At 38.5% G+C, this 24,962-nt stretch overlaps 1 protein-coding gene across 1 annotated transcript in view; it reads right to left on the reverse strand.

Moving 5' to 3' along the window:
- Window positions 1-24,962, reverse strand: part of NEDD9 (neural precursor cell expressed, developmentally down-regulated 9) — a 69,719-nt gene that overhangs the window by 39,801 nt on the left and 4,956 nt on the right. Inside the window, exon 2 of the mRNA XM_001377260.5 lies at window positions 3,513-3,959. Within this exon, the coding sequence (XP_001377297.4) occupies window positions 3,513-3,959 (447 nt within the window). The remainder of the gene's footprint in view (window positions 1-3,512; window positions 3,960-24,962) is intronic.

Below are 24,962 nucleotides of genomic sequence, written 5' to 3' on the forward strand. Positions count from 1 at the left end.
AGTCTGACCTGGCTACTGGCTTTGCCATCCTACTAATCCAGAGTCTTTGCAAGCTGGAGTAATAGGAACTCAAGGATGGGGGGTGGGGGAATGTCCCTCTTTGGTGATGACAAAGCTAGTGGGACTGGAGAGCTGTCTTAGCCACCCAGCACAACACTTTGGAAAGGTGTCTATTTGTGTCTTGTGATGAACACGAGAAAACACCATGCTTTTAGAATCGAGGAATGAATGAATGAAAGAGTATTTATTAAGCACATAATATGTACCAAGCTCTGAGGATGCAAGGAGAAAAAGTGAGACAATCTCTGCTTTCAGGGAACTCAGAGTCCAAAAAGGAGAGGCAACACACTGAGAGAGGAAGAAAACTAATTGGATGAATTAAAAGGAAGATATATATTTTATTTTGTCCCAGTTCCCTCTACCCTACCCTTACATAATGAATGCAAAGTGAATGGGAAAGAAGTTCTTTAAAGTTTTACATTTTTTAAGTCTGGAAATTGCAAAGGTTGGGTCTAAAAAGGACCCTCTTGCCAACATAAACTGTGATGAAAGTTAAACACTCACACCTTCTAGCAAGCATTTCCGTTCCGACCTTCCTGTCTGCTCCATACCAACTCTGATCCCTGAAATCTATTTTTAAGGTGCGAATGAAATGGTACTAAGAAAGAGGAGATTTATCTATTTATAGGGACACCTTCCCACCATGCCATTCCCCATTAAAAGCAGAAGCCAGACTTGGCTTTAGCCATGTATGCTCTTGAGGCTGGAGCTTTTTTTACCTTTTTGGGGGGCTCTGGATCCCTTGGGCAGTCTGGTGAAGTCTACAGACCTCTTCTAAAGTCATGTTCTTCAATATGCATAATATATACAAGATTACAAAGGAAACCAATTGTGATACAATATTTTGGAAAAATACTAGATTAAAAACAAATTTTTTATTCATCCAGGTTCATGAACTACAAGTTAAGCACCATAATTTCTCAGGAGGGCTCTGAGTTCAGCCCTGTCACCTTCATTGAGGGCTGCATCTAACTGCCCTGGGCATTATTAAACTTGAAGATTACCACAATCCCTCTTGTACCCATTTCTACTGATGAGCTCTTGAAAAGTCATTCTTTTTACTTGGTTAACACAAGATCATAAATATACTTCCCTGCTCAAATCCTGCTCTGATGCACCAACCAGAGAAATGAGTGTGGTCTTCTCAAAGCTTCTACCAGCAGAGTATAAACTCTAAATGGTCTCAGTCAGAAAGGCCTTGATTATGGGCCCCATGGGAAACTCTGTGTGTCTGTTTGGGGTGGGGGGAGGCATAGGAGAACCAGCCCAAGCTCAAAAAGACTCAATGCCAGAAGATTGGCTATGAGCTAATGATTTTTTGGAGGCCACAGGAATTTATGAAAACCATGTTCTAAGTTACAGAAAAGTCAGAATGATATAATGCTGACTAGAGTCACTCTCAGAATCATGGAATATTTCTGTTCAACCCTACCTCTGATATGTGTAATGACAGTGTGATCCTAGACTAGTCCCTTACCCCCCAGCGCCTTCACCAATTCTCTAAAATTAAGCAGGTTCCAAGCAGGGTCTTTATTGGTAGGAGTTCTTCCAATTCCTCCACAAAAGGAATGGATTGATTGTGATCAGTTGGTGATAATGCAGGCACTCATGAAATAATAGTTCTTTTCAACTATTGAAATATTTAGTAGTTGAGATTGATATTTAAAGAAACCACACAGTAAACTTTCTTGCCACCCACCATGTTTAACAAAGCATTTTACTGTAATGTGAATGGTCATTTCTGAACTCATCAGTTTTTAAGTTCAGTGCTTTGTGCACTGACTTTTCTCAAAGCAGTCTGTTTGTAGTAAGTGTTAAGTCAGGAAACTCCTAATCTCTATGATGCATTCTCTACTGCTATTAGTATGTTTGGATATTTCTTCTTTTTCTGTTAAATTGTTCTGTCCCTAATTACTGTCCTCTAAGGCCATGATAATCTCATTTTTATAGTGTCATTTCCCATAAGTTAATTCATATTTTGATTCATTTAACTGAAACGTTTTATCGTGGATTATTTTTGTACTCATAGTTTTCCAAGTCTACAAAGTCCTTCTCCCCTCCACTGTCTGTTGAATTTTTTCCATTCTTTAAAACCCAGTTCATCTACATTTTTAAACCTTCTCTCATCCCCAGGCTCAGTAATAATTCCCAATAATTTTTGAGCACCCCTCTGATGAACTATCATTTGAATTTTTATATTGCTGTTATTATTTTGTATTTGGTCACCTTGTGAGACTGTAAGTACAGAGGTCTGTCCAGTGGCCTCTCTGAGGATCCAAGGTTATCTCTGTCTAGATGTGATTACCCGGTTGGATAAAGAAGATGAGAAACACTATGTATTCAATCCATCATATGCAGGCATCACATACAGTGATCTGCCATAGTACCATGGTTTGATTGTTATTTAGGTTTTTCAGGTACATACTTCTTTGACACACAATCAATTTTCTTAAGGGCAGGGATTATGACTTTGGTAAACTTTGGATCTTACCTAGCTCAACACAGTGCACTACATATAGAAGGCATTTAATAAATGTTAGTGGAATTAAAATAGATGAGACATTGAAAATTCCTCTTTTAGTTAAATATCTCATGAATCTATATTCCAAGGTTCTGTCATATTCACTTTAAGCATTTACAGGAATTATTGTTTCTTTTCAGAAGGGCTAAAGCAAAATCTCTTTCAAAATGTAATTGTTCCTGGTGTATTTCAGTTTTTTCAAGCTTTAAATTGGCTGCTTTTCAGAATGAGTTAGTAGAGATGACTGATAACCATCTTCCTTATTCTAGATTCAAAGTACCACTGGATGTGAAATCCTTAAGATACCTTAAAAGTGACATAGTTCAACCCCTTATTTATTTATTTTACTGATGAAGAAACTAAGATCTACACAGATTAAAATTAATTGCCCAGAGTGACACAGGTAGTAGTCAAAACAGGTAAGACTCAAACATAGGGTCTTCTGATCCAAAGTCCAGTGTTCTTTCTACTCCATTATTATTTTAGTAGGCAGGTTCTTTTGACATCATGATGTAATTCAACACATCTGGAGCCTTCTAGTGTCAAAGGAAAAGATAGAGTAGGTGTGGTCTGATAACTTTTAGAGATATGAGATTTAGTTTACTATGAAGAAGAAGAGGGATGCAACTAGTTAGCTCCATGGATAGAGAGCCAGTCCTGGAGATGAGAGGTCCTGGTTCAAATCTGGCCTTGGACACTTCTTATCTGTGTGACCCTGTGTGACTTGGAACCAACACACTATAAATCTTGATTCCAAGATGGAAGGTAAAGGTTTAAAAAAAAAGAGGAAGGGATACTTAATGATAGTGAGCAATCTATATTAGGACTATCAGAGCTCCAATTCTGGATTGGTTACTGCCTCTGCCTCTATGGTATTAAATTCTCAAGTTCCATGATACAAATGTAGATAATGGGAGAGGAACGTACTCACCTTTTTACTTAAATGGGAGCCATTGGTCCCACCAATGCTTCTCTGGACTGATGGTGGCACCTGGTATACATCTTGCTCGATAGCACCATGACCTGTAGGTACTTGGTAGATTCCCTGATTCTGATAGGATGGTGGTACTTGGTAGACAGCGTCCCGAGACGAAGCTTGTGAGTGTGGTACTTGATAGACTTTCTGAGGGCCAAAATTCTGGTGCATTAGTCCAGAAGAGGGCTGGTCCTGACTGGAGGAACTCTCCTGCAGTGGGCCAATCAGAAGCTTCACGCGGTTGCCTGGGACGATGCCTTGCCGTCCATGTAATGAGCAGAGCCACCATCCTTCCAGTCCACCAGTATTCTGCTCAATCACAGTCAAGATATCTCCTTTGCGGAATGCCAACTCTTCTGCACACTCAGGAACATTGTCATACAAGGCTCTTGCCATGAGATTCTAAGAAGAAGGAAGGAAGGAAAGGAGAAACAAAAATAAATATATTAGAACACAGCCTTAATTCCTTTGACATCTGAAGCCCAGTTACTTGTGGAAGGGGTGCCTTCCTAGAAAGAAGTAGTTATCTATAAATAACAGACAGTCATGCAGAGTGATTGTCCCCATAATACCCTTTTGCTTGCTTCTTGGCCAGAGCTCAGAAAACTGGATGATTCTTGGACAAATAGGTTACACAGATTCCCATACTATAAAGGACCTGTGCTTTCATTGGAGTGGCTTCTTTCTTCATCAACACTAATCAGAATCTCATAATGTCTTAGCTGAGATGTCACTGTATAAATTCATTCATTCCCCAGTGATGTTTTCTAGCAAGAAGCCTCCTCTGCTTAGCTCAGCTGATCCTCAGAGAGTACATAGGACCCTTTGCTGAGTCTATAATCAGACTTCTTTAGATTGGTAGCCCAGGGTGGGGAGGGGGGAAGTGGGGCAGGGAAGGCAGCTGAGTAGCTCAGTGGATTGAGAGTCAGGCCTAGAAATGGGAGGTCCTAGGTTCAAATCTGCCCTCAGACACTTCCCCGCTGTGTTACCCTGAGCAAGTCACTTAATCCCTGTTGCCTAACCCTTACCATTCTTCTGCCTTGGAACCAATACACAGTATTGATTCCTAGTCAGAAGGTAAGAGTTATAAATTAAAAAAAAAAAAAAGATTGGTAGCCAGGATCTGCCAGAGCTTGTATTCAACTGACAATTCTGGGATCCCAACTTTACCTCCATACCAGAATGAGACAATGGAGTAGGATTTGGGTGAAATATGGTAGACTATGCCCTGAAATGCTTTTTTCTTTCTTAAAATCAGTTAAGAAAAAGTCAGATTGTTATTGGACAGACTGTATGACCAATTCTTTTTTTTTTAAATAAACATAGGAGTTGGTTTTATTAAAAATCAACGAAATATAGAAACCATTGATTACTATGATTTTTTTTGTCTAAAAAAATTAATTAATTAATTTAGAATATTTTTCCATGGTTACATGATTCATGTTTTTTCCCTCCCTGCCTCCCACCTCCTTCTATCCCTTCCCATAGCAGATGCAGAATTCCACTGGGTTTTACATGTGTCATTGATCAAGACTTATTTCCATATTATTAATATTTGCACCAGGGTGATTATTTAGAGTCTACATCTCCAGTCATGTGATCAAGCAGTTGTTTTTCTTCTGTGTTTCTACTCCCACAGTTCTTTCTCTGGAAGTGGATAGCGTTCTTTCTCTTAAGTCCCTTATAGTTGTGCTGGATCATTGCATTGCTGTGTATGGCCAATTCTTGGTGGGGAGAAGTGGCATAGATAATCCAAAGTAATAGATAATGCAAATATAATTTCCTTAAGGAATATTGAACTGCAATGAACCAAACACAAATATTCACATGCCTTACCACCCTGAGGTCTTGAGCTATACAATAATAATAACAATAATGAGCATATGTAAGGCACTTTAAGGTTTGCAAAGCACTTTACAAATATCTCATTTTATCCTCACAACCACCGTGGGAATATTAGTGTACTCCTTTCAAATGAGAAAGAAACTGAGGCAGACAGAGGTTAAATGCCTTGTCCAATGGCCACATAGCTAGCAAGTGTCTGAAGTTGGATTTGAACTTATTTGACTCCAGAACCAGCCCTCTATCTTACTCCTTAGCTTAGCTGCCTAATCTTCACTGGTTTATGGAGGTCATTCCATATAAAATAGGGTAATAGATGGAGAATTGGAAGAGGCCTTAAGAGGCCATAATATCCAAGCCACTCATTTTACAGATAAAGAAACAGACTCAGAGAGGCTAAGTCACTTGCCCAAAAAGCAGAGCAGTAAATAGAACTAGAATTTGAATGTTGAGCCCTCTGATTCCAGTCCCATGTTCTTTTCACCATATCACGATTTAGGGAACAGGATTTTTCATCCCGATTCCTGCTCATACCTATTCTACTAGAAGTAACCTTTTTTTTTTCTTTTGCCTACTTCTTGAATCTCTCCATTGATGCTTGGAAGAACTGTGGCTTCTCCTTTCATTGAACCAATAAACACTTGCTCTCTCTCTGTATGATGGCCTGTCTGGCACATTCAGTACAGACAGCCACAGTGGGCATTCAACAGAAAGTAGGCAGGAACTTGGTGCTGACATTCTTGGAACCCTTTCAAAGGCTCCAAACATTTCATTTCTTGGCTCCTGTGATGTTTCCCAGCATGCTGGCAGCCATTAAACATGCCTGCCTACTTCCCGATACACAAGGAAGTCAGTCATATATTTATTGCATGCATTTGAAAACTAAAAGTAATATTTTGAGTACTTCAGCTAAAATATTTGGATGTAATGAATATCATTGTATGATGATTACTGATTGGAAAAAGGCTGTTAATTTGCTTTCCCCTTCAGTTACAGAGGTATAGAATTTCAGCTTTTCAATGGAAGAAATGATTTTTAGTTTTATATCATAATATGCTTTAAAAAAAAACCCTATCTTCTGTCTTATATATTTTAAGCCTGAAGAGCTGCAAGGGCTAGCCAATTGGGGTTAAGAGGCTTGCCCAGGGGCACATAGCTGCGAAGTCTTTGAGGCCAGATTTAAACCTAGGACCACTTGACTCTAGGCCTGGCTCTCTATCAACCATAGCATAGCTAGCTGCTCTCTACCTTTTTTTTTTTTACTTTCTGTTTTAAAATTGATACTAAATATTGGTTATTGGTTCCAAGCAATTGGGATTAAGCAACTTGCCCAGGGTCACAGCTAGGAAGTGTCTAGGGTCAAATTTGAACCCGGGACCTCCTGTCTTCAGACCTAACTCTTTAACCACTGAGTACCTTGCTGCCCCTTAAAATATACCTTAAATAAATGTTTATTGGATAAAAATGGGTTGGAAGCCATCCAAAATTAGTGAGTTTTCTGGCTGCATTATTGTTCATACGTATCCCTTTTAGAATGATATATGGAGATCTAAATGGGACTTCACCAGTCATGTCATCCAACTTCCCCTTCCCCTCATCCTTTTTATTTAATTTTATTTTTTTTGGTCCTTTACCCTTTGTAGAGGGAGGTTAAATGATTCATCCCAAGGACACACAGATAGTAAAATTGTAGAGGCAGGCCACTGGACTGCAAATCTGGCACTCTTTTCACTGGAATTCCCCATGTGAAATTTTAATAGACTATCTCATAATTTTAACTGTTTTGCAGTTGTCCTATCCCAACCTTTTGTTTTTTTCTTTTTCCTTTGGCCAAGTCACAAAAGCTTCTTCAATACTCTGTGCCGATACTGGTGTGGAATGTGAATGATGTCTAAATGAAGGGGGTCTTCTCCAAGGGAGGATTACCATGCATGGCTCAAGTCCTGATGCCATTTGTGGTGCTCCCAATCAGTGGGGTTGTTTGGATCCAGAAAAGAAAGAGTCAGATCCTTGGATATTTTGGTGGTACCAAGAATGAGGCAGAATGGTCCTAGTTATGAGAATCCAGATAAGCCTCTGATGTGAAGAAGAAGAAGAAGAACTACTACTACTACTACTACTACTACTACTACTACTACTACTACTACTACTACTAACTACTATAGGACTTTATACTTTACAAAGCTATTTATCTTTGTTATTTAATCTGAAGTAGGTGCTATTTTATTATTTCATTTAATGGATGAGGAAATTGAGGCAGACAGAGTGACTTCTTCAGGGTCACAAGGCTAATAAACACCCATGGCAGAAATTGAATCTGCGTCTCACCAACTCTAAGAGAAGCATCCCATCTATGCATTAGGCCATGTAGCTGCCTCAATGTGAACTGAGGAGGGGGTTTAAGGAATAGTAAAGTGACTGTTTTATGTGAAAATCTCAATTACTCTATACAATGACTGATAGGGAGTTTCAGGTTCTTCCTTCCAATAGTTAGAGGCTATACAAGGAGAAAATGATGGAGAATTCTATCAGAACACTTCCCTCCTCCTCTTCTTTCTTCCTCCCTAACCTCTTGGTCATACAGTGATGGATATGCAAAAAGGAATTGCTTATCATTAATTACCTATGATGGAATTATGGTCCTTTGATTTCAAAGCATGTGGCCCTAAGAGCTCCACCTCACAGGTTTCTGATCTCCTCTCCTAAGGCATTCAACAATTGTGAGGCACCAGAGATGGAATCACAAGTAATAGAACCGCTTTCCAGTTCTTCTAGGGCTGAGGGATAAGAACCAGGCCATTCTACTGGCTCTAAAGGGGGGAGAGAAAGGGAAGAAACTCAAGACAGTAGGAAGGCCACAGACAACAGCACAGCGCAGAATAAACGGAATGCGTTGTAGAGTTGGGTCAATTCAATGGAACTAAATGAAGCACTGAACCATGAGCGATTAGAGGCAGATAGAAATTCCCATGTGAAAGTCATTCTTGGTTGTTTATTGTCTCTGTCCCAGTAACCTCCTCACCACCTGGTAAACAGCATGAGAATGCTGCCCTCCTGGACCTGCCTCAAATGCGGCTTTGCTGCAAAATACGCTGCCATTCCCATTGTCAGTGCTAAGCGAGGCACCGGCGGTGAGTTATCCTAATTGGTTGTCCATTATTTCACAGCAGTGCTCCCTGTGCCTGCAGAGAGGAGTCTTTAGAGAGGGATGTCCAAGGGGTGGTTAGCACCAGGGACCTCAGCAACAGCGTGACACCTATTCACACACTGAGGAATATTCTCAGCTAAAGAAGAACAGAGGCCTCAGGGGAGAATGCACAAGGCCATGGCTGAATGTTAGTTACTAAGGAAAATCCAGGTACTGTTCCATGGCAAATGCCATAGACCAGAGAACCAAGTAATGCTTAATATAACTATTTATATATATATACAACACACACACATATATATATACATATATATATATTTATATGTTGTATATATAAATACACATATACACACAATGACATATGAATATATATGACATATAAATATATACACCCTCAACGGTAATATATATCCATAAATGACATAAAAAAAAACGTACATATATTTATACACACAACATATAAATATATACACTCACAATGGTGGCATATACCCATGAATCACACATACACGCACACAAACATATATATGTATGTTTGCATATATATATATATATATATATATATATATATATATATATATATATATATATATATATATATACACATACATACTGTCAATGTGGAATCTAGGAGCCCCCAAACGAGTAGCCTGAGGCTTTCACCATGTGCCAAGAGAGTTCCTCTCTGAGGGAAAGTCCTACTTCACCAAGAATTTAAGGTAGTTTGAGTCAGAATGGCTAATCCCATCAGATGTTAAGTATCTCTGGTCCCAGTGGTTTCTCCCATAAGGCCAAAGTCCTTTACCAAGATGGCCCAGCCCTTGGCTGGGTCCTTCCCTTTCCAGTCCATGATAAAGCATCAGCCCCTCACTGTTATTCCTGTCTGAAACTCCTCATTTTCCTTTATTACTATTGTAAAGTCAATCAACTGTCCCTCTCATCCTTAGCCCCCATGTTTCACCTAGAAAGTTATTTCAGCTCCCCGATTTTAATGGCTCCTTGGAATTGTCCAATCTAGCGTGGTTGGCTTTCCCAGGGGTCAGTGTTCAGAGCGAAAAGAGTTCAATCCTTGGACTCTGCATTGGCAATCGGCGTGCAGCTCTGTGTAGAGGTCCACCATCGCATTGAATCCCTTTCCCTTGATCAGTGTTTTTTTTTTGACTATTTAATAGTTCTGTGTTTTTCTAAGTCAACAACACACACAATCTATATCTATTAACACCTATGTGGCACAGAGTGCTGGGCCTGGCGTCAGAAAGACCTGAATTAAAATCCCACTTCAGATACTTACTAATTGTATGGCCCTGGGCATATACCCTTCAGTCTTTTTCAACTGTAAAATGGTGATAATAGCACCTCCCACCAGGGGTTGTTATGAGAATCAAATGAGATAGTAATTGTGCCAGGCACAAAGTAAGTGTTATATAAATGTTATTGTTATTATCTATTTACCAATTTTGTCAATATATACTATACTGGGTATTTAAATTACTTATTTATTTACCTTTTATAACCTATATCTTCTGTCTTAAAATTGATACTAAGTATTGGTTCCAAAGCAGAAGAATAAGGGTTAGGCAATGGGGGTTAAGTGACTTGCTCAGCGCCACACAGCTAGGAAGGTTCTGAAGTCAGATTTGAACCCAGGTGTCCTCCCAGCTCTAGCTGTGGCATTCTATCAATTGAGCCACTTAGCTGTCCCCTATACTGTGTATTTTAATTATTATTGGTGATCATGATGGTTGCTCTAGTTCCAACAGAGCTGACCATCCCAGGAATCATGGGATCCTGGATTTAAGACCAGTAGAAACCTCAGAGATCATAATTTTATAGAGGCTGGGGCCCATGGAAGATAAGTGATCTGTCCAAGGTCACACACAACACGTAGAAGATCTACCCTCACGAACCCATGTGCTGTGGCAGAAGGTAGGCCACGGGGAACAGAGGAATGATCAGGGAAGACCTCTATTTGAGCTGAGCCTCAAAGGTTAGGGGCAGGAACTGAGCAAAGGCAAGGAGAGGGAAATGTCCAAGGCTGCTCAAACCAATTCTGAAAGGCAGTGAGCAGGAAGGGATGATACTGATTGAGCCAAACCCCAAAGCCCAAACCATCTAAGACCTCCCACTGAAAGGTCCCCTTTGCCCATTTCCCGTCACATTATTTTGGCTTTTTGAGGGTGGAGTGGGAGGGTGCAGGGTTGTTCAACTTTCTAAATCTGGGACTTCTCTTTGCTCCACTGAGTGTAGATTCTGCTGTAATCAGTCCAACTTCCTATATTGGTGCTGGGAGTCTTTTGGCTTTAAGAATTTGATTGATGTTAACTAAAACAAATGGTCTGGCTCTCATTGACTTTGAGACCTACTAAGGTTCCATCTGGCTAGGACTCCAATATGAAATAATGTCATTATATAATATAGTTCTACTAATGACCTACATAATAAACAGAGTCTCCAAGTTGTTCAACATTCATAAAAGTTTCCATTCACAGAATGCTTTATGGTTCAAAGCATGTTTCACAAACAAATCTTCTCTGACCCTCACAAGAACAGTGCAAACACTAACCTAATTTTCTAGATGCAGACATGAAATCACTAGTTACTAGTAGAGCCAGCTTTAAACTTATGTGGCAACTGGGTGAGCAATGGATAAAATGCTGGGACTGGAGTCATGAAGACTTGAATTCAAATACAGCCTCAGTAAATACTAGCTCTGTGACTCTATGCAAGTCACTTAACCTCTATTGCCTCAGTTTCCTCATATGTAAAATGGGGCTAATAATAGTACCTACCTCCTAGAGTTGTTATTAGGATCAAATAATATAATTATAAAGAGTTTAGCACAGTGCTTGGCACAATAACAAGGACTATATAAATGCTAGTTATTATTTTTGTGACCGTTCGTATGACCTGACATTCAAGGACCCTACAGAGATGGGGAGAAGATTGTAGCTAAATCCTAGCCTTTTTGATATTGAAGATAAGGAAATTGAGCCTGGAAAAGAGACCTTTCTCAGGATCATACAGTTTATTCTTTCAGTAACTAGGGAAGGCTGTGTGCTATATAATTGGAGATTAGAAGAGTCCTGTGTCAACAAGTGACTTTACTGTACTCCTAAAGGGCCATAACACTGTACATACCCTTTGACTTAGCAATACTGCTACTTGGTCTATATCTCAAAGAGATAAAAGATAGGGGGAAAGGATCTACTTAAAGAAAAATATTTATAGCAGGTCTTTTTGTGGTGGCAAAGAACTGCAGAAGGAAGAGATGTCCATCAATTGGGGAATGGCTGGACAAGTTGTGGCCTATGACTGTAATGGGATAATATGGTGCCATAAGAAATGATGAATAGGACGGTTAAAAAAACTTTGGAAAGACTTATATTAAGTGATGAAAAGAGAAGTGAGCAGAATCAAGAGAACACTGTATATATTTAACAACAATAATGGCTAATGACAACTATTATCAGCAATGCAAGGATCCAGGACAACTCCAAGGGACTCATGATGAAAAAGGCTATTCACTCCCTTAGAAAGAACTGATGGAGTCTGAATGCAGATTGAAGCATACATTCTTCACTTTATTTCCTCCATGAATTTTTCTCTAGCATAAGCAGTATGTGTCTTCTTTCATTCCCTTGTATTATCCTTTGTAGTTTAAAGTTTACTCATGCCAGAAGTTGGCAATCTAAGCATCTCAAAGCAACCCAGGAATGGTGGCTTCTCTATTCAAGCACATTCTCCTACGGGAGGGGAGTTATCTCTAGAACTGGGCAGGCCAAGAAACACAATAAATAAATATGAGATAAGAGGACAATAGTAATTCTATATCCGGTTCTATCATTAATTCAGGAAGGAGAGGTACCAGAAGTTAGGCAACAGAAGGAAAAGGCCAGTGGACACTGGTCTAAAACTCTAAAATCAGAGAGGATTCCAAGTGGGCAGCTGGGTGACTTGTCCCTGAAGAGCCATAAATCTGTTTAGGCTCTTTCAAATATGCCACAATTCAATCCAATAAACATACATTAAAATTCCCATCTTAGTTCTTTTATTTGCTGCCATTGGGACTTGGGCAGAACAATTTACCACATTATTAGATGTCATTCTCTTTCAGCCTCTTCATGAGTCAAAGGAAGGATTAGATGACCACAAAGTTCTCTTCCAGCTGTCTCTAGGTTGATGAATTCCTAGATGCCGATGAGGTATAAAGCATGGTGTAAGGCATTAGAGAGACAAAGTCTGATAAAATGATAATCATTGTTCTCAAGAAACTTATGATCTGGTAGGAAGGAAGAAAGATGTATCCAAATAACTGTGATGCAAGTTGGAATGAGTCAGTCAAATGACAGAAAGAATAAGTATAGTCAAAGTATCTCTCAGTGATTAAGTTCTGAGAACACTAGAGGATAGAGATGACAATGTATTTTCTAAAGAAACACCTGCCTGGATGATTATCTACATTTTACATATGGGAAAACTGAGGCTCTGAGAAGTTAAATGTCTTGTCTGAAATCACAAGACTACTTAGTTCCCTTGCCTAGATTCATCCTTCTCCAGACTACATTCTTAACTGATTTTACCACAACCCCCAAACTTCATTCTGTTATGCTCACTTTCAGTCCTTAAATTCACCCCATGGGAAGTGAACCTGAAGTCTCTTCTTGTGATTAGATGACTTTTCTCAAAATCTCTATATAGGCACTCCAGACCAGTTACATCCCATTTCTGTCCTGGATACCTTCCAGACTTTCTCTACCTTTTCCTGGCTTATTCTTTCTTCACTGGATACCTTTGTTTCCCTACTCCCTGCCCTTTCAGCTTCCTTTGATATATTATCTTCCCATTAGAATGTAAGCTTCTTGAGGGCAGAGATTGCTTGTATTTGTATTCTCATTGCTTAGTGCTGTGCCTGGCTCAAAGTATCTAATAAATGTTTGTTGTCTGCCTGAATTTCAAAAAATGTTTCCATCAAATTATTAATTCTAATGTTAGTACCTATAACCATTTAGATATCCGAAGAATGCATCGTTTCAGTGTTTTTTCCTTTCTTTGACTCAGCCTTGGTGAAAGTCTTCAAGATATGCTATACCCCCTCAAAACTGATCACTCTCTGGCCAACCTGGTGGTAAACCTTTCTGAACTTAATGAGATTGGTCTTTGAAGGCTGATATACAGTTATTAGTCCATCGTCTAGGCTATGTTCAAAACCTTTTCAGTTTAGCAGAACCTATTAGAACCAAATAGGAGGCACAGAAGTGGAGGTATCATTATGATAAAGTATTATATGCCCATAAAAATCACCTTTAATGTATGATCACAACCTCTGAGATTTAAAGATATTTCAGAACAAAAGCTAAAGTCAGCAAAGTAGGTCATCAGATTTGGAAAATCGTCCTTAAGGTTCTGATCCTTAAGTCTAATTTCCTAGCACAGAAGAGATAGGGAGATTTTGTTTCCAGCTGGATTCAGTGAAGAATTTGTTTTAAGTATTAGGCTAGAGAAAATTAAGAGTGTCTTCTACCATTCTTTACACAGATAACTAGTCTGGGGAGGGAACTCAGTGGTAATAATGAGATAACTGAGTCATTGTGAAAAAAAAATGAAGGTCCCAAAGGTCTTAAAACTGGAGAAAGGCAAAATGCAGGGAGGTCAGACAGGAAAGTGTCCACCCCTTCCTAATAAAATAAACTGAGAATGACGTAAGAAGACTGCCCTAAGTGTATACAATCACAGAGCAAACAGGAAAGCAAAAATATAAAAATAAAAAAGGGTTAGCCAACTCAGAGATTACATACAATAGCCTTTTTAAGAGCTCACTCTCCTTTCTTCAGAGCAGCAATCAGCACCAGGGAGATGTTTGGATTCTTCTGTTTTCCTGGTTCCCAAGCTACCAGAGGGGAGGAGGAAGAGTCTGCCTCTCTTAGGGAACCAGGAAAATGCTTGCTCCTCCTAGGGAACTATAACCTTGGGTCATGTGATAACTGTTTTTTTTTGTTGTTGTTGTTGGTTTGTTTTTTTGTCCTTCTCTACCTAAGTATCAAAATTCAGGAAGTTTAGAGGTCCTCAGTCATGAGATTCATGTGTTCTTCCAAGCAAGGAAAGGTGTGATTTGTAATTTCCATGATCATATGGGCTACCTTTACTAAAGAGCTGAGAAACAAAGGAGTAAGTCATCTCCTCACGTCAACTGTAGCCACATACTGATAGCATCACCAGTGACCAGGCTTTGTGATGAGGCCTCTTCCTCTTCCTATTTTTGGTCTATTTTTACAACCCAGGAATCCTCGCCAAGGCTTCCAGTGCTGACACAATCCTTGACTTCCTTATACCCAACTCCAAGTCAGGAAAATGGGGTTTGGACTAAGTAGGATAGAGGGGTAAAGACATAAGTACAAGCCCTTCCCTCCATCCCCTCATTCATTCATTCATACAACATTCAACAAGCATCCAATCTAAAAGGACACTGGAGAAGGAAAATGCAATTGCTAGAGAAATCAGGAAGTGGCTGATGCTTGGACTTTATTCTAGAGACAATGTCTGGACACAACACATGACAGAAGAAAGTGCAATTTTGTTCTTTGCTAAGGAATAGTTATGAAGGCTGGCAGCTCTTTTTGCTGTATTTCTTTCTCATTTTCGTTCTTATCACCCCTAAAAAAAAGGGTGCTAGGTAATTTCAAGAAGAAAAAGTTTTATCATATGCCAGGTAATTATCTGAAGCATGCATTTTTTTTTTCATTTTAGGTCCTTTTAGCTGACAGTGCTTTGAAGATTAGCAAAGTCATAGTCTTTGAATTATTTGTCTCCTTGAGGTTGGTAAAAAGCGGATAAAACTATTATCTGATGACTATAATGGCAACTACAACTCCATTTATATCAAAGGTTCATAAAGGGCTTTACGCAACAACCTTACAAAGCAGGTCTGTTGAGGATGATTATTCCCGTTTTACAGATAGGGAAACTGAGGCTCTAAGAGATTAAATGACTTGTCTAAAATCACAAAGCCAGTGAGTATTAGAGCTGAGATTCCAACCCAGGTCTCCCGATCCTTTATTTTTTGAGATAAGGAATGTGATGTATTTGTATCCTAATTGTTTGGAAATTAATATCTGATTGTAATTATTAAACATGCTTTGTATTTCATGATTAAAATCAAACTCCAGGAATAAATATTTATATATATATATATGTCTGTGTACACAAACACACACATGTACAGAGTAGATAGAAGATAATCTCAGAGGGGTCAGTGTGGAATGGCATGTATGGAAGGGACAAAATGGGAACCAGAAAAGGCCTCCTGAAGAAGGTGGGAATTGAGCTGAGTTCAAGGAAGACAAGGAAGACACGAGATGAAGTGACAGACATTTAAGTACTGGGCAAAGCCAGCATACAGATACAGAGATAGGAGAAAAGAACAGCCTTTTAAAGAAATAGCAAGAAGGCTAGTGGAGCTAGTACATAAAGCCAAGTAGGAGAGGAATAATACTCTCTTTTTTGGCAGATAGTCTTATCTACCAAGACTGTAAAGCTAGAAAGGGACCAGGTTAGGTAGAACTTTACACATCAAATTGAGGAGTTTCTATTTGACCCTAGCGATAATAGCCACTAAAAGTTCATCAAGGAGGGAGACAACATGGACAAACATGGGAAAATCACCCTGAAAGCTAAATGGAATAGTGATTAGAGGGGAGAGACTTGGAGCAGGAGGGTTGGTCAAAAGGCTATAGCAATAGCTCAGGGGAGGAGTGATTAGGGCCTGAAATTATGGTGACTGTCTGAGTAGAGAAGATGTGGATGAGAAACGCTGGGAGGGCAGAAATGACAAGATTGGGCAATAGAATGGATCTGTGAAGTGAGTCAGAATGGTGAGTTGAAGATGACCCCAAGGTTACTGACCTTTGGGTAGAAGTTATACAATTTCCTAATAAGTAGTGCTACCTCAAAGTGGAATGGGAAGCAGTGAGTTCTCCCCTCCTAAAGTCTTCAAACATATTTGGGTATACTTTAAAATTTCAAATGGAACTTCTCTCCTTTTAGATATTAATAAGTGCCTAGGATGCATAGTGTCACAGGTACAACTACTGAGATATGAAGTTTATAAGATGTTTTTTACAAATCAAGCTATTGAAACATACTTTGTTTTTTCTTGTTTTTTTTTTCCTTCTTTTTTGAGTGTTGTCTTTTAAAACATAGCTGATATAGAAATATGTTCTGCATATCTATCAAGGATGGAAGAGAGGAGGGAAGGAAAGAACTTGAAATTCAAAAATTTTAAAAACAACTGTTAAAATTTTTATATGAAATAGGAAAAAAATATAAAAAATTTTAATTTTTTAATATACCTCTCCTATACTCAGAATGAAGTCTACACAAAGGCATTTGTTGCTTTTTGGTTTATGATTGAGGAAAAATGGAAAAGTCCATATACTAAAAAGATTTTGTCATCAGCTAGAAAAAGAAAGCTAGATCTGGAAGCATTACTAACCTTTTTGACATATACTACACTCTTCTCCCTCCCCAAACAAAACAAAACAAATAAATTTTCTTCTAAATAATAACTTAATGTGTATAACTACATCAGTTGAAAGGATTCTCTCAGTTGAGATAATCTCATGTTTAATTTTGGGCTCAATTTGGAAGAGTAAAACTAAATGTCAATGAGAGAGACAGACAGACAGACAAATAGAGAAACAGAAAGAGTATGGCATAGAAAGGCACAGAGAAACAGAGAAGAAAGGAGAGAAAGACAGATTCATATAAATCAAATATCTTCCCAATTTTTTCTTCCTATGAGCACTATTTCGCCTGGAATTAAGATTAGGAAGGTAACAGTAGTTAACCTATGGCCAACTTTAAGGCATCCAAATATTAGAAAGGGGGTCAAAAATGGGATAATCACAATTTGCTACCATGGTTTTATGTCAAGAGATATCTCAGAGAAACCATATGATGGTGAAGGACTAGAAAACAGGTACATACTATAGAGGTACAAAACAGCCAATATTATTGAATGGCACTAGAGCAATTCCATCTGTCCGTCTTGATAGGTCAATGTAGCATGCAGATACCCAGCTAGAAGAGCTTGGATTAATTTGGAGAGAAGTAGTAGGCTTTAATCCACTAGAATAAGGCATACTTTGCCTATATGCAATTGAGTAAAAACCAAGTGTAAGTAGTAACAAACAATATGGTAGAGGGATAAGTGACCAGGTCATCCTATTTTCTGATCCCTTTCTAGCTTACCTGCTTATATGGAGGCTTGAATGTGTTAACCCCCCCCCCCCACTCCCCCATCCATCCTCTCCTAAGGTTTAGTGCTACCAGTATGAGGTCACTACTGACCTTTCAGAGTCTGAAAGTCATTAATTTTAATTATGATCTTTGTAGGTCTCATTTGTATTTAGTTTAGCTGGGATGGGAGCTTTAAAGTCATGAAGTCTTATACTCTACCCATTGATGACATCTTTCTACAATATTATGAACAAGCAATCAAGGCCCTGCTTGGGCATTTCCAGTGACAGAGAACTTACTACCTTAATGTCCCATTTGTTGGACAGCTCTAATTGAAAGGATAATTTCCCTCACCTTGAGCCAAACTTTTCTTTCCTGAAACTTCTGCTTTCCACTGTCCTATCCAGTTGTCCAGTCCAAATGTGGGTCCCATTTGGGGATAACATATACTTATCTGAGAAGGTAAAATAAATGTATCAATTATCAGGCATGTTACAGTGGCTAAGGAGTAAGGTCTGAGCCATATTTATATAGCATTGTTTTTTAAAAGTAGGAGAGAAAAGGTAGGCGGAAAAATGGGATAAAACTTCAAAAAGGAATTGTTCAAAGAGTAGGTACATGGGCAGGATTGCACATGCATGTATATTTACACAAAGATATTATGTAACATTTAGTTTAATATGATTTTAATTACATCACTTTATTAAAGAACCTGTCCCAAATTCATACTACATCTATATATTGCACTGAGAGACCCACAAGTAGCAAGGAAAGGTAACCTTCCTAGGTAGAAAGTCAGTTAGAACAGAGTCAATCTACTACTTAATATTTTGTGGTATTCACATGAAGAAGTTGGGGTTTAATATATGAAGAGGAAGTGTTTTCTTAGATCTTGACACTTTCAGTTCAATTTACTTGTGAAAAAAATAGGTTAAAACTTCCAAGGGGTCTTTTTTGTGTTATAAAAACTTCCAGTAAAATAATTATTTAAAAAATCTGAAGCCTTTTAGGACTTTCTTCTTTCAACCATTCTCCCAACAGTAGGTGTTTAAAAAAATGCCTATTAAACTAATTTCCCTCCTCCAAATCCATAAATGATCTTTCCTTCCTTGAATCTCAGGCCATTTCATTCTAGTTGGACTTCAACTGACTTTTGCAACTTATACTTATCTTTCTCTTGCCCCTGTCCCCCAACCAGATTATAAACTCCTTTAGGGCAGGGACAGTACACTGTTTTATTTTTAACTCTTTAGGGTATAGCACTACACAATGTATCCTTCAGGAGTTTTTGTTGGACAGAATTGAAAAAGAGATGCAGAGTTGGAGAACTGGGTTTTGAAACCTAGAATTGCTGCTCACTAACTGGGTAAGTCCCCAAAGCACTCTGGACCCGTCTCTTCATTTCTAAAATGAAGGGATTGGGCTTTAAGGCCCCTTCCAGCTCTAAATCTATAATCCTGTAAAATGAAAGCATAATCATTATTACAGTACTTCTATGAGCTCATGAAATTGTGGGCCATGAATTGTACTACTCCCCATTAAAAAAAAAAAGAAAGAAAGAAATCCTCAGGGAGAAGAAAACAGATGAGAATCCTTGGCCTGAAATGAAATGACATCATCATTATTACACCTGCCACACCAAAACATAGGCAGTTCAGAGCAACCAAGTTCCCTGCAGCAATGAAATAAGCTGCGTCTATAATTAAGATCTTAGTAAGGATAGGATGCTTGATGCTGCTGCTGCCACAGGCTATAAAGAACAGAATTACTGCTCCAAGTTTCAAAAGAGAAAAACTGAAACATAATCCTGATGCTTGCTTAGAGGTTTCAGGTGTTCCAAACAATTCTTATATTTCAAATAGAACTTTTCATGTAGAAACTTATTTCCAAAGATGGTTATTTTGGCAATAAAGAAATGCACCATGCACATGTGGGAAGGAAGGCACAGGGAAAGATGTGTCCAACTAAGCATTTGGGAAACCTGGGCTCTCATTCCCAGATCTGCCACATTGGGCCAATCACTTCGCTTCTTCTGCTCTTCTATTTTCTTTTCCAAAGAAGTTTGGATTGAATGAAACTTAATGTCCCTTCCATCTTGTAAGGGGGTTCACTTGTCCTTAGTTCTAAAGTTTCCTTCAGCTTTAACACTATTATCTCCATCAGCTCTAACATTTATCTGCTTCATCAAGAGAATCAACCTCAATCCCTACAAGGACAAACTATTCAAAAATATCTGTCAAGTATAGCTGTAAATTAAAATGACCAGAAAGCTGACTGAGATCTGAGACATTTTAATCTGACTTAGATGTCGGCAGCTAAATTTGAAAAATTTATGACAAGTCATGGTGAAGGTAAGGGTTCTAATCATAAATACAACCATCATATATAAATCTTGGTAGGTTGTGATTTGGCTTCTGGAGAAAAAGGTTGGTACTGATGGAGGCCTCTGTAGTAAAAAGAGGGTATTTTGCCCTGTGAGTGTGATGACATTTATTGGGAGTCAAAATTTATTCCCTAGGCATTCTTGGCTTTTGTATGATTCACTGTCTAGGGAGGATTCACGTAGGCTAGAAATTCTAACTTCACAGTAAATGGGGGCTACTTAGGGGAAGAGGTCTAATAGGCTGTTTATATTCTTCTCTCTCCTCTTTTTGGGAAATAATAATCCAAGTTAACTCCATAAATGAAGTGAAATGGAAAAGAAATAAGAACCATAACAGAACCTATCATCAAAGTACATTTTAAAAAGTCCTGATACTATCTAATTTGAATCAGTTCATTTTACAGATGAAAGAGAAAATCAAGTTTTTACCAAACTCTGCCATTCTATCCATGCTTCTTTGGCCTGCTTTCTGACAATTAGAAGTGGTAATTCTGCCATTAATGGAAGCTAAGCTCTGTGGAAGATCTTTGATATGTTCCCTTGTATACAGAAGACTCTGAATGCTGACTTCTTACCATGAAGTTTCTGGTAATAGATAATAAAGTGGGTTTCAATCCAAAGGCTTTGCATGAGATGCTGCTACTGGACAAAGGGGAAGAGACCTGGACGACATATTCATCCTTTGGTCTGATTGTTGTGATTGCAACAGTTCCTCAGGGGATGGGAGTAGACTCATTGCAGGGTCTGGAAGGTACCTTCTTGATAATCTAGTTCAAACTGAATCTCTTTACTTTACATGTGAGAAAAGTGAGGTCCAGAGGGGTTAAGTAATTTACCCAAGGTTACCTGGGTAGTGTTAGAAGCAAGATTCAAACCCATAGCCTCTGACCCCCAATCTGACACATTTTTTACTGTACCATCAGCCCCACCAAATTCCTGACATGGATGATAAGGACTCCATTATTGTATAGATCTTAAAGGGAGGTATTTTTGCCAAACTGATGGATCATGAAAAGATGAATCAACCTAAAACTGACCAGTATTTATATGTGATGTTAACTTTTATGCACATAACACACATTTTTTTCCTATCATTTATTTGACTACTTTCACATTGCTGCAGCAAGTATCCAATATTTTTGGGCCACCACAAAAATGAAAAATGAATGGAATGTCTATCAGCTGAGGAATGGCTAAATAAATTGTGGTCCATGAAAGTGATGGAATATTATCATGCTGTAGGAAATAAGGTAAGAGATGATTTTTTATGTAGCTAGATGTTTCAGTGAATTGAGAACCAGGCCCAGAAATGGGAGGTCCTGGGTTCAAATTTGACTTCAAACACTTCCTAGCTGTGTGAGCCTGGGCAAGTCACTTTGCCCCAGTTGCCTAGCCTTTAGTGCTCCTCTGCCTTGGAACCAATACACAGTATTGATTCTGAGACAGAAGGTAAGAGTTTAAAACAAAAAAGACATGGAAAAATTTGTATAAAGTGATACAGAGTGAAGTGAGCAGAACCAGAATAATAATATATAGTAACATCAATATGATAAAGATGAACTTTTGAGGACTTTGGTAAACTGATGAAGAATGAAATAAGCAAAGCCAGAAGAACAATTGATTCAGTAACAACATTATAAAAATGAAAAAATTTGAAGGTTGAATGAATCATGGTCAGTATAATGGCCAATCCTGATTCCAGAGGACCAAGGAGGAAATATGCCATTCTTGACAGAATGAGGATAGATTTAGAATGGAGAATGAGACAAATGCATTTTTGTATACAGACATCGAAGGAATTTATTTTGCTTGACTATATGTATTACAAGATATTTGTTTTTCTTTTCTTTTTTCAGTTAAGTTGGGGGTAGATAGGAGAGAAAGTAGATTTGTATTACTTTTTAAAAAATAAAAATGCAGCAATATGTGCTAAAGTTATGTGTACTTTCAGATTAGGTCACTGTATTACTAGTTCTGCTTAACTGTTTTACTTTGTTACAAGAGTTATCTCATGGAGTAGGAGTAATCTGTAAATGTTTGTAATGTAAAAACAAAACACATCAGTAAGTTATTAAAGAAAATGAAAAACCTATGTTTATACTGAGCTTCAAGTCTTGTAAAGGACTTTACTTACAAAATAATCCTGGTGTTCAGGAGGAACAACTATTATTTTCCTTCTACAAATGGGGAAATGTAAGCTCATATTGATTAAATGACTAGCCCATGCTCATAGTTATTATGGATTATAGCCAGCATTCAAACCACTGACAGGTATACTATAAATCGATAGAATTGGCTCAAATCATATCCTAAGTATCATAAATTCTCATGAAGATAATAATAATAATAATTCACAATAATTCACAACACAAAAACTTTGAGTTTTATAGAGGCTCACCACAGCCCCATGAAGTAGATAATGCAAATATTATCACTTCCATTTTACAGAGAAGGAAATTGAGGCTCAGGAGAATTATATGGTTTGGTCAGTATCACACAATTAATAGTGTCAAAGTCAGAATTCAAACTCCCATATTTTGTCTCCAAGACCAGGGCTCTTTCCACTATACACCAAAGCTATGAGAAAACGCAGTAGCAGAGGAGGAGGTGGGAACAAATCAAGATTAAGCTTAGTGGAAAAAACCAACGTCAGAGCACAAGTGGAAACTAGATCCTATTGGAGTTTCTGAGGCATTTTTCATCTATGCATCCTACACATATTTGCTTGTTCATTCTTTAAAGCAATGATCTGGCTCTTGACTTCCTGGTAAGCACAACCACCAAAATACCACATGAGAAACCCTTTGTGTAACAATTAAAGCCTGGAAGTCCCAGATATTTTCAAAGAAATCCTGCTTTTGCAATATGACTGTGAGGATTTGCTTCAGCTTGTGCATTGTGAAATCCTAAAAAAAAACAAAACAAAAAACACGTACGCGCAGGCACACACACACAGACAGAGAAACAAAATACATTTCTTTCTTTTTCATATCTTCTCTCATCACAATGTTATCTAGAGTCATGGTTGATACAGTTTTGTAACTGTTTTCCTTATACTATGTCACCAGCAGAAGACTTTCTGGCTGTTCTCTAACTAAACGTATATGGAATACAAGGATGCTTTTGGACAGATGAGGAGTGAAGCCTTCATTTGGGACATCTGAGAGCAGGTCAGGCTGACTGTTCAGTTTGGCCTTGGGGCTGGGAAACAGTCCACAGAAGAAGTCCACAGAAGAACTCTCAGGAACACTCTCTATACCTTAACGACCATGGGAGGGTCTCTGGAATGTACAGGGTAAACAAGATAGAGGGTTTGAGGTTGGCAAAGTACAAACATTCCATTTTCTCTCTTTCCGTGGCCAAATGCTTTGTAGTCATTCATTGCCTGGGATACAGGCAGCTCCTCTTGAGCATTTGAAGCAGGGAAATATAGTATTTTGTCTTAGTGACACTGTTCTGTTTGTCTTGGCAAATAGTCCTGGTAATTAAGTCTATATGTTACCAGCACAGTGGTGCCACAGTGCTAATGCCTGATATCTCAAGCCAATTTATTTAGATTTCTTTCTAACCCTGAAAATTATCTAAAAATAGATCCCCAAGAACCAAGATCTCATGCTTCGCATTTGCGTCACTCTAATTAGCTGAAATAGGATAAAGATTGTAGTATACCCTGAACTTCCCTCCCAACCGTCTCCTGCCTTGGCCTCTCCCACTTTCCATTCAATTTATTGACTTTTATAATCAATGATTTTCTCCCCCATTCTTTAATCTTCCTCTCCCTACTCTTTCAACTATAGGCAAAAAAGCAGAACAAAAACTAGAGAACTTTCTCTTCTTTCTGACAGGGTATGATTGTACAATTTACATGGCAATTGGCACTCCTGGGCTTGAATTGCTTGATTGCATTTAGAGCCATCCCTATTTTATTTTTCCAATTAGAATTTAAGCTAACTATCCTCCACTGTACCTACCCAGCATAGAGCTTTACATGGAGTAAATGCTTTGGTACTGATGATACTGATGAGAGTAACCCATTACTATGATTCTATAGTAATAGTATAGTCTAGTGAAATGGTGTAAAGATGTATGAATGGTGTGAAATCCTTATGTTTCATATTTGAAACTTGATCCCTAATTCTAGGAAAATCTGGGGCACAGTGGAGAGAGAGCAAGCCTTAGAGTCATTGTGGTAGAGTGGTAAGGTCATTGGCACTAGAGATAGAGGATCTGGGTTTAAATCCTGTCCCTGAGGCTTACTATTTCTGTGACCTTAGGCAAAATAATTAACTTCTGTGAGCCTCTGTTGTTTGCTGGGTTTGCTGTTCTTCACTCATTTGTGTCACATCCAACTCTTTGTGACCCTATTTGGGATTTTCTTGGCAAAGATACTGGAGTAGTTTGCTATTTCCTTTTCCAGTTTATTTTACAGTTGAGGAAACTAAGGCAAGCAATGTTAAGTGCCTTGCTCAGGGTCCCAATAGCTACTAAGTGTCTGAGGTCAGATTTGAAGTCAGGACCATGACCCTTCCTGTCTCCTGGCCCTGGGTTCTATCCACTGTGCCCTCTAGCTGCCCCAGGACTCAGTTTACTGATCTATAAATTGAGGGGATAGAATTAGACCTATCTGACCCAGAGATATCTTCCAGTCCTAGATCTAAGATTCTAATGAATCTTACACTGACAATGAAAAATTCAAGTCCAACTTCTGACACTTTACTCATGACTGGTCATCACTGTACTTTTCAGGACCTGAGGAAAATTCTCTCTAGAAGGCTGTCAGTTACAGCCAGGTTTTCTA

This window comes from Monodelphis domestica, chromosome 3 (genome assembly GCF_027887165.1).
Source record: "Monodelphis domestica isolate mMonDom1 chromosome 3, mMonDom1.pri, whole genome shotgun sequence".
Lineage (NCBI taxonomy): Eukaryota > Metazoa > Chordata > Mammalia > Didelphimorphia > Didelphidae > Monodelphis > Monodelphis domestica.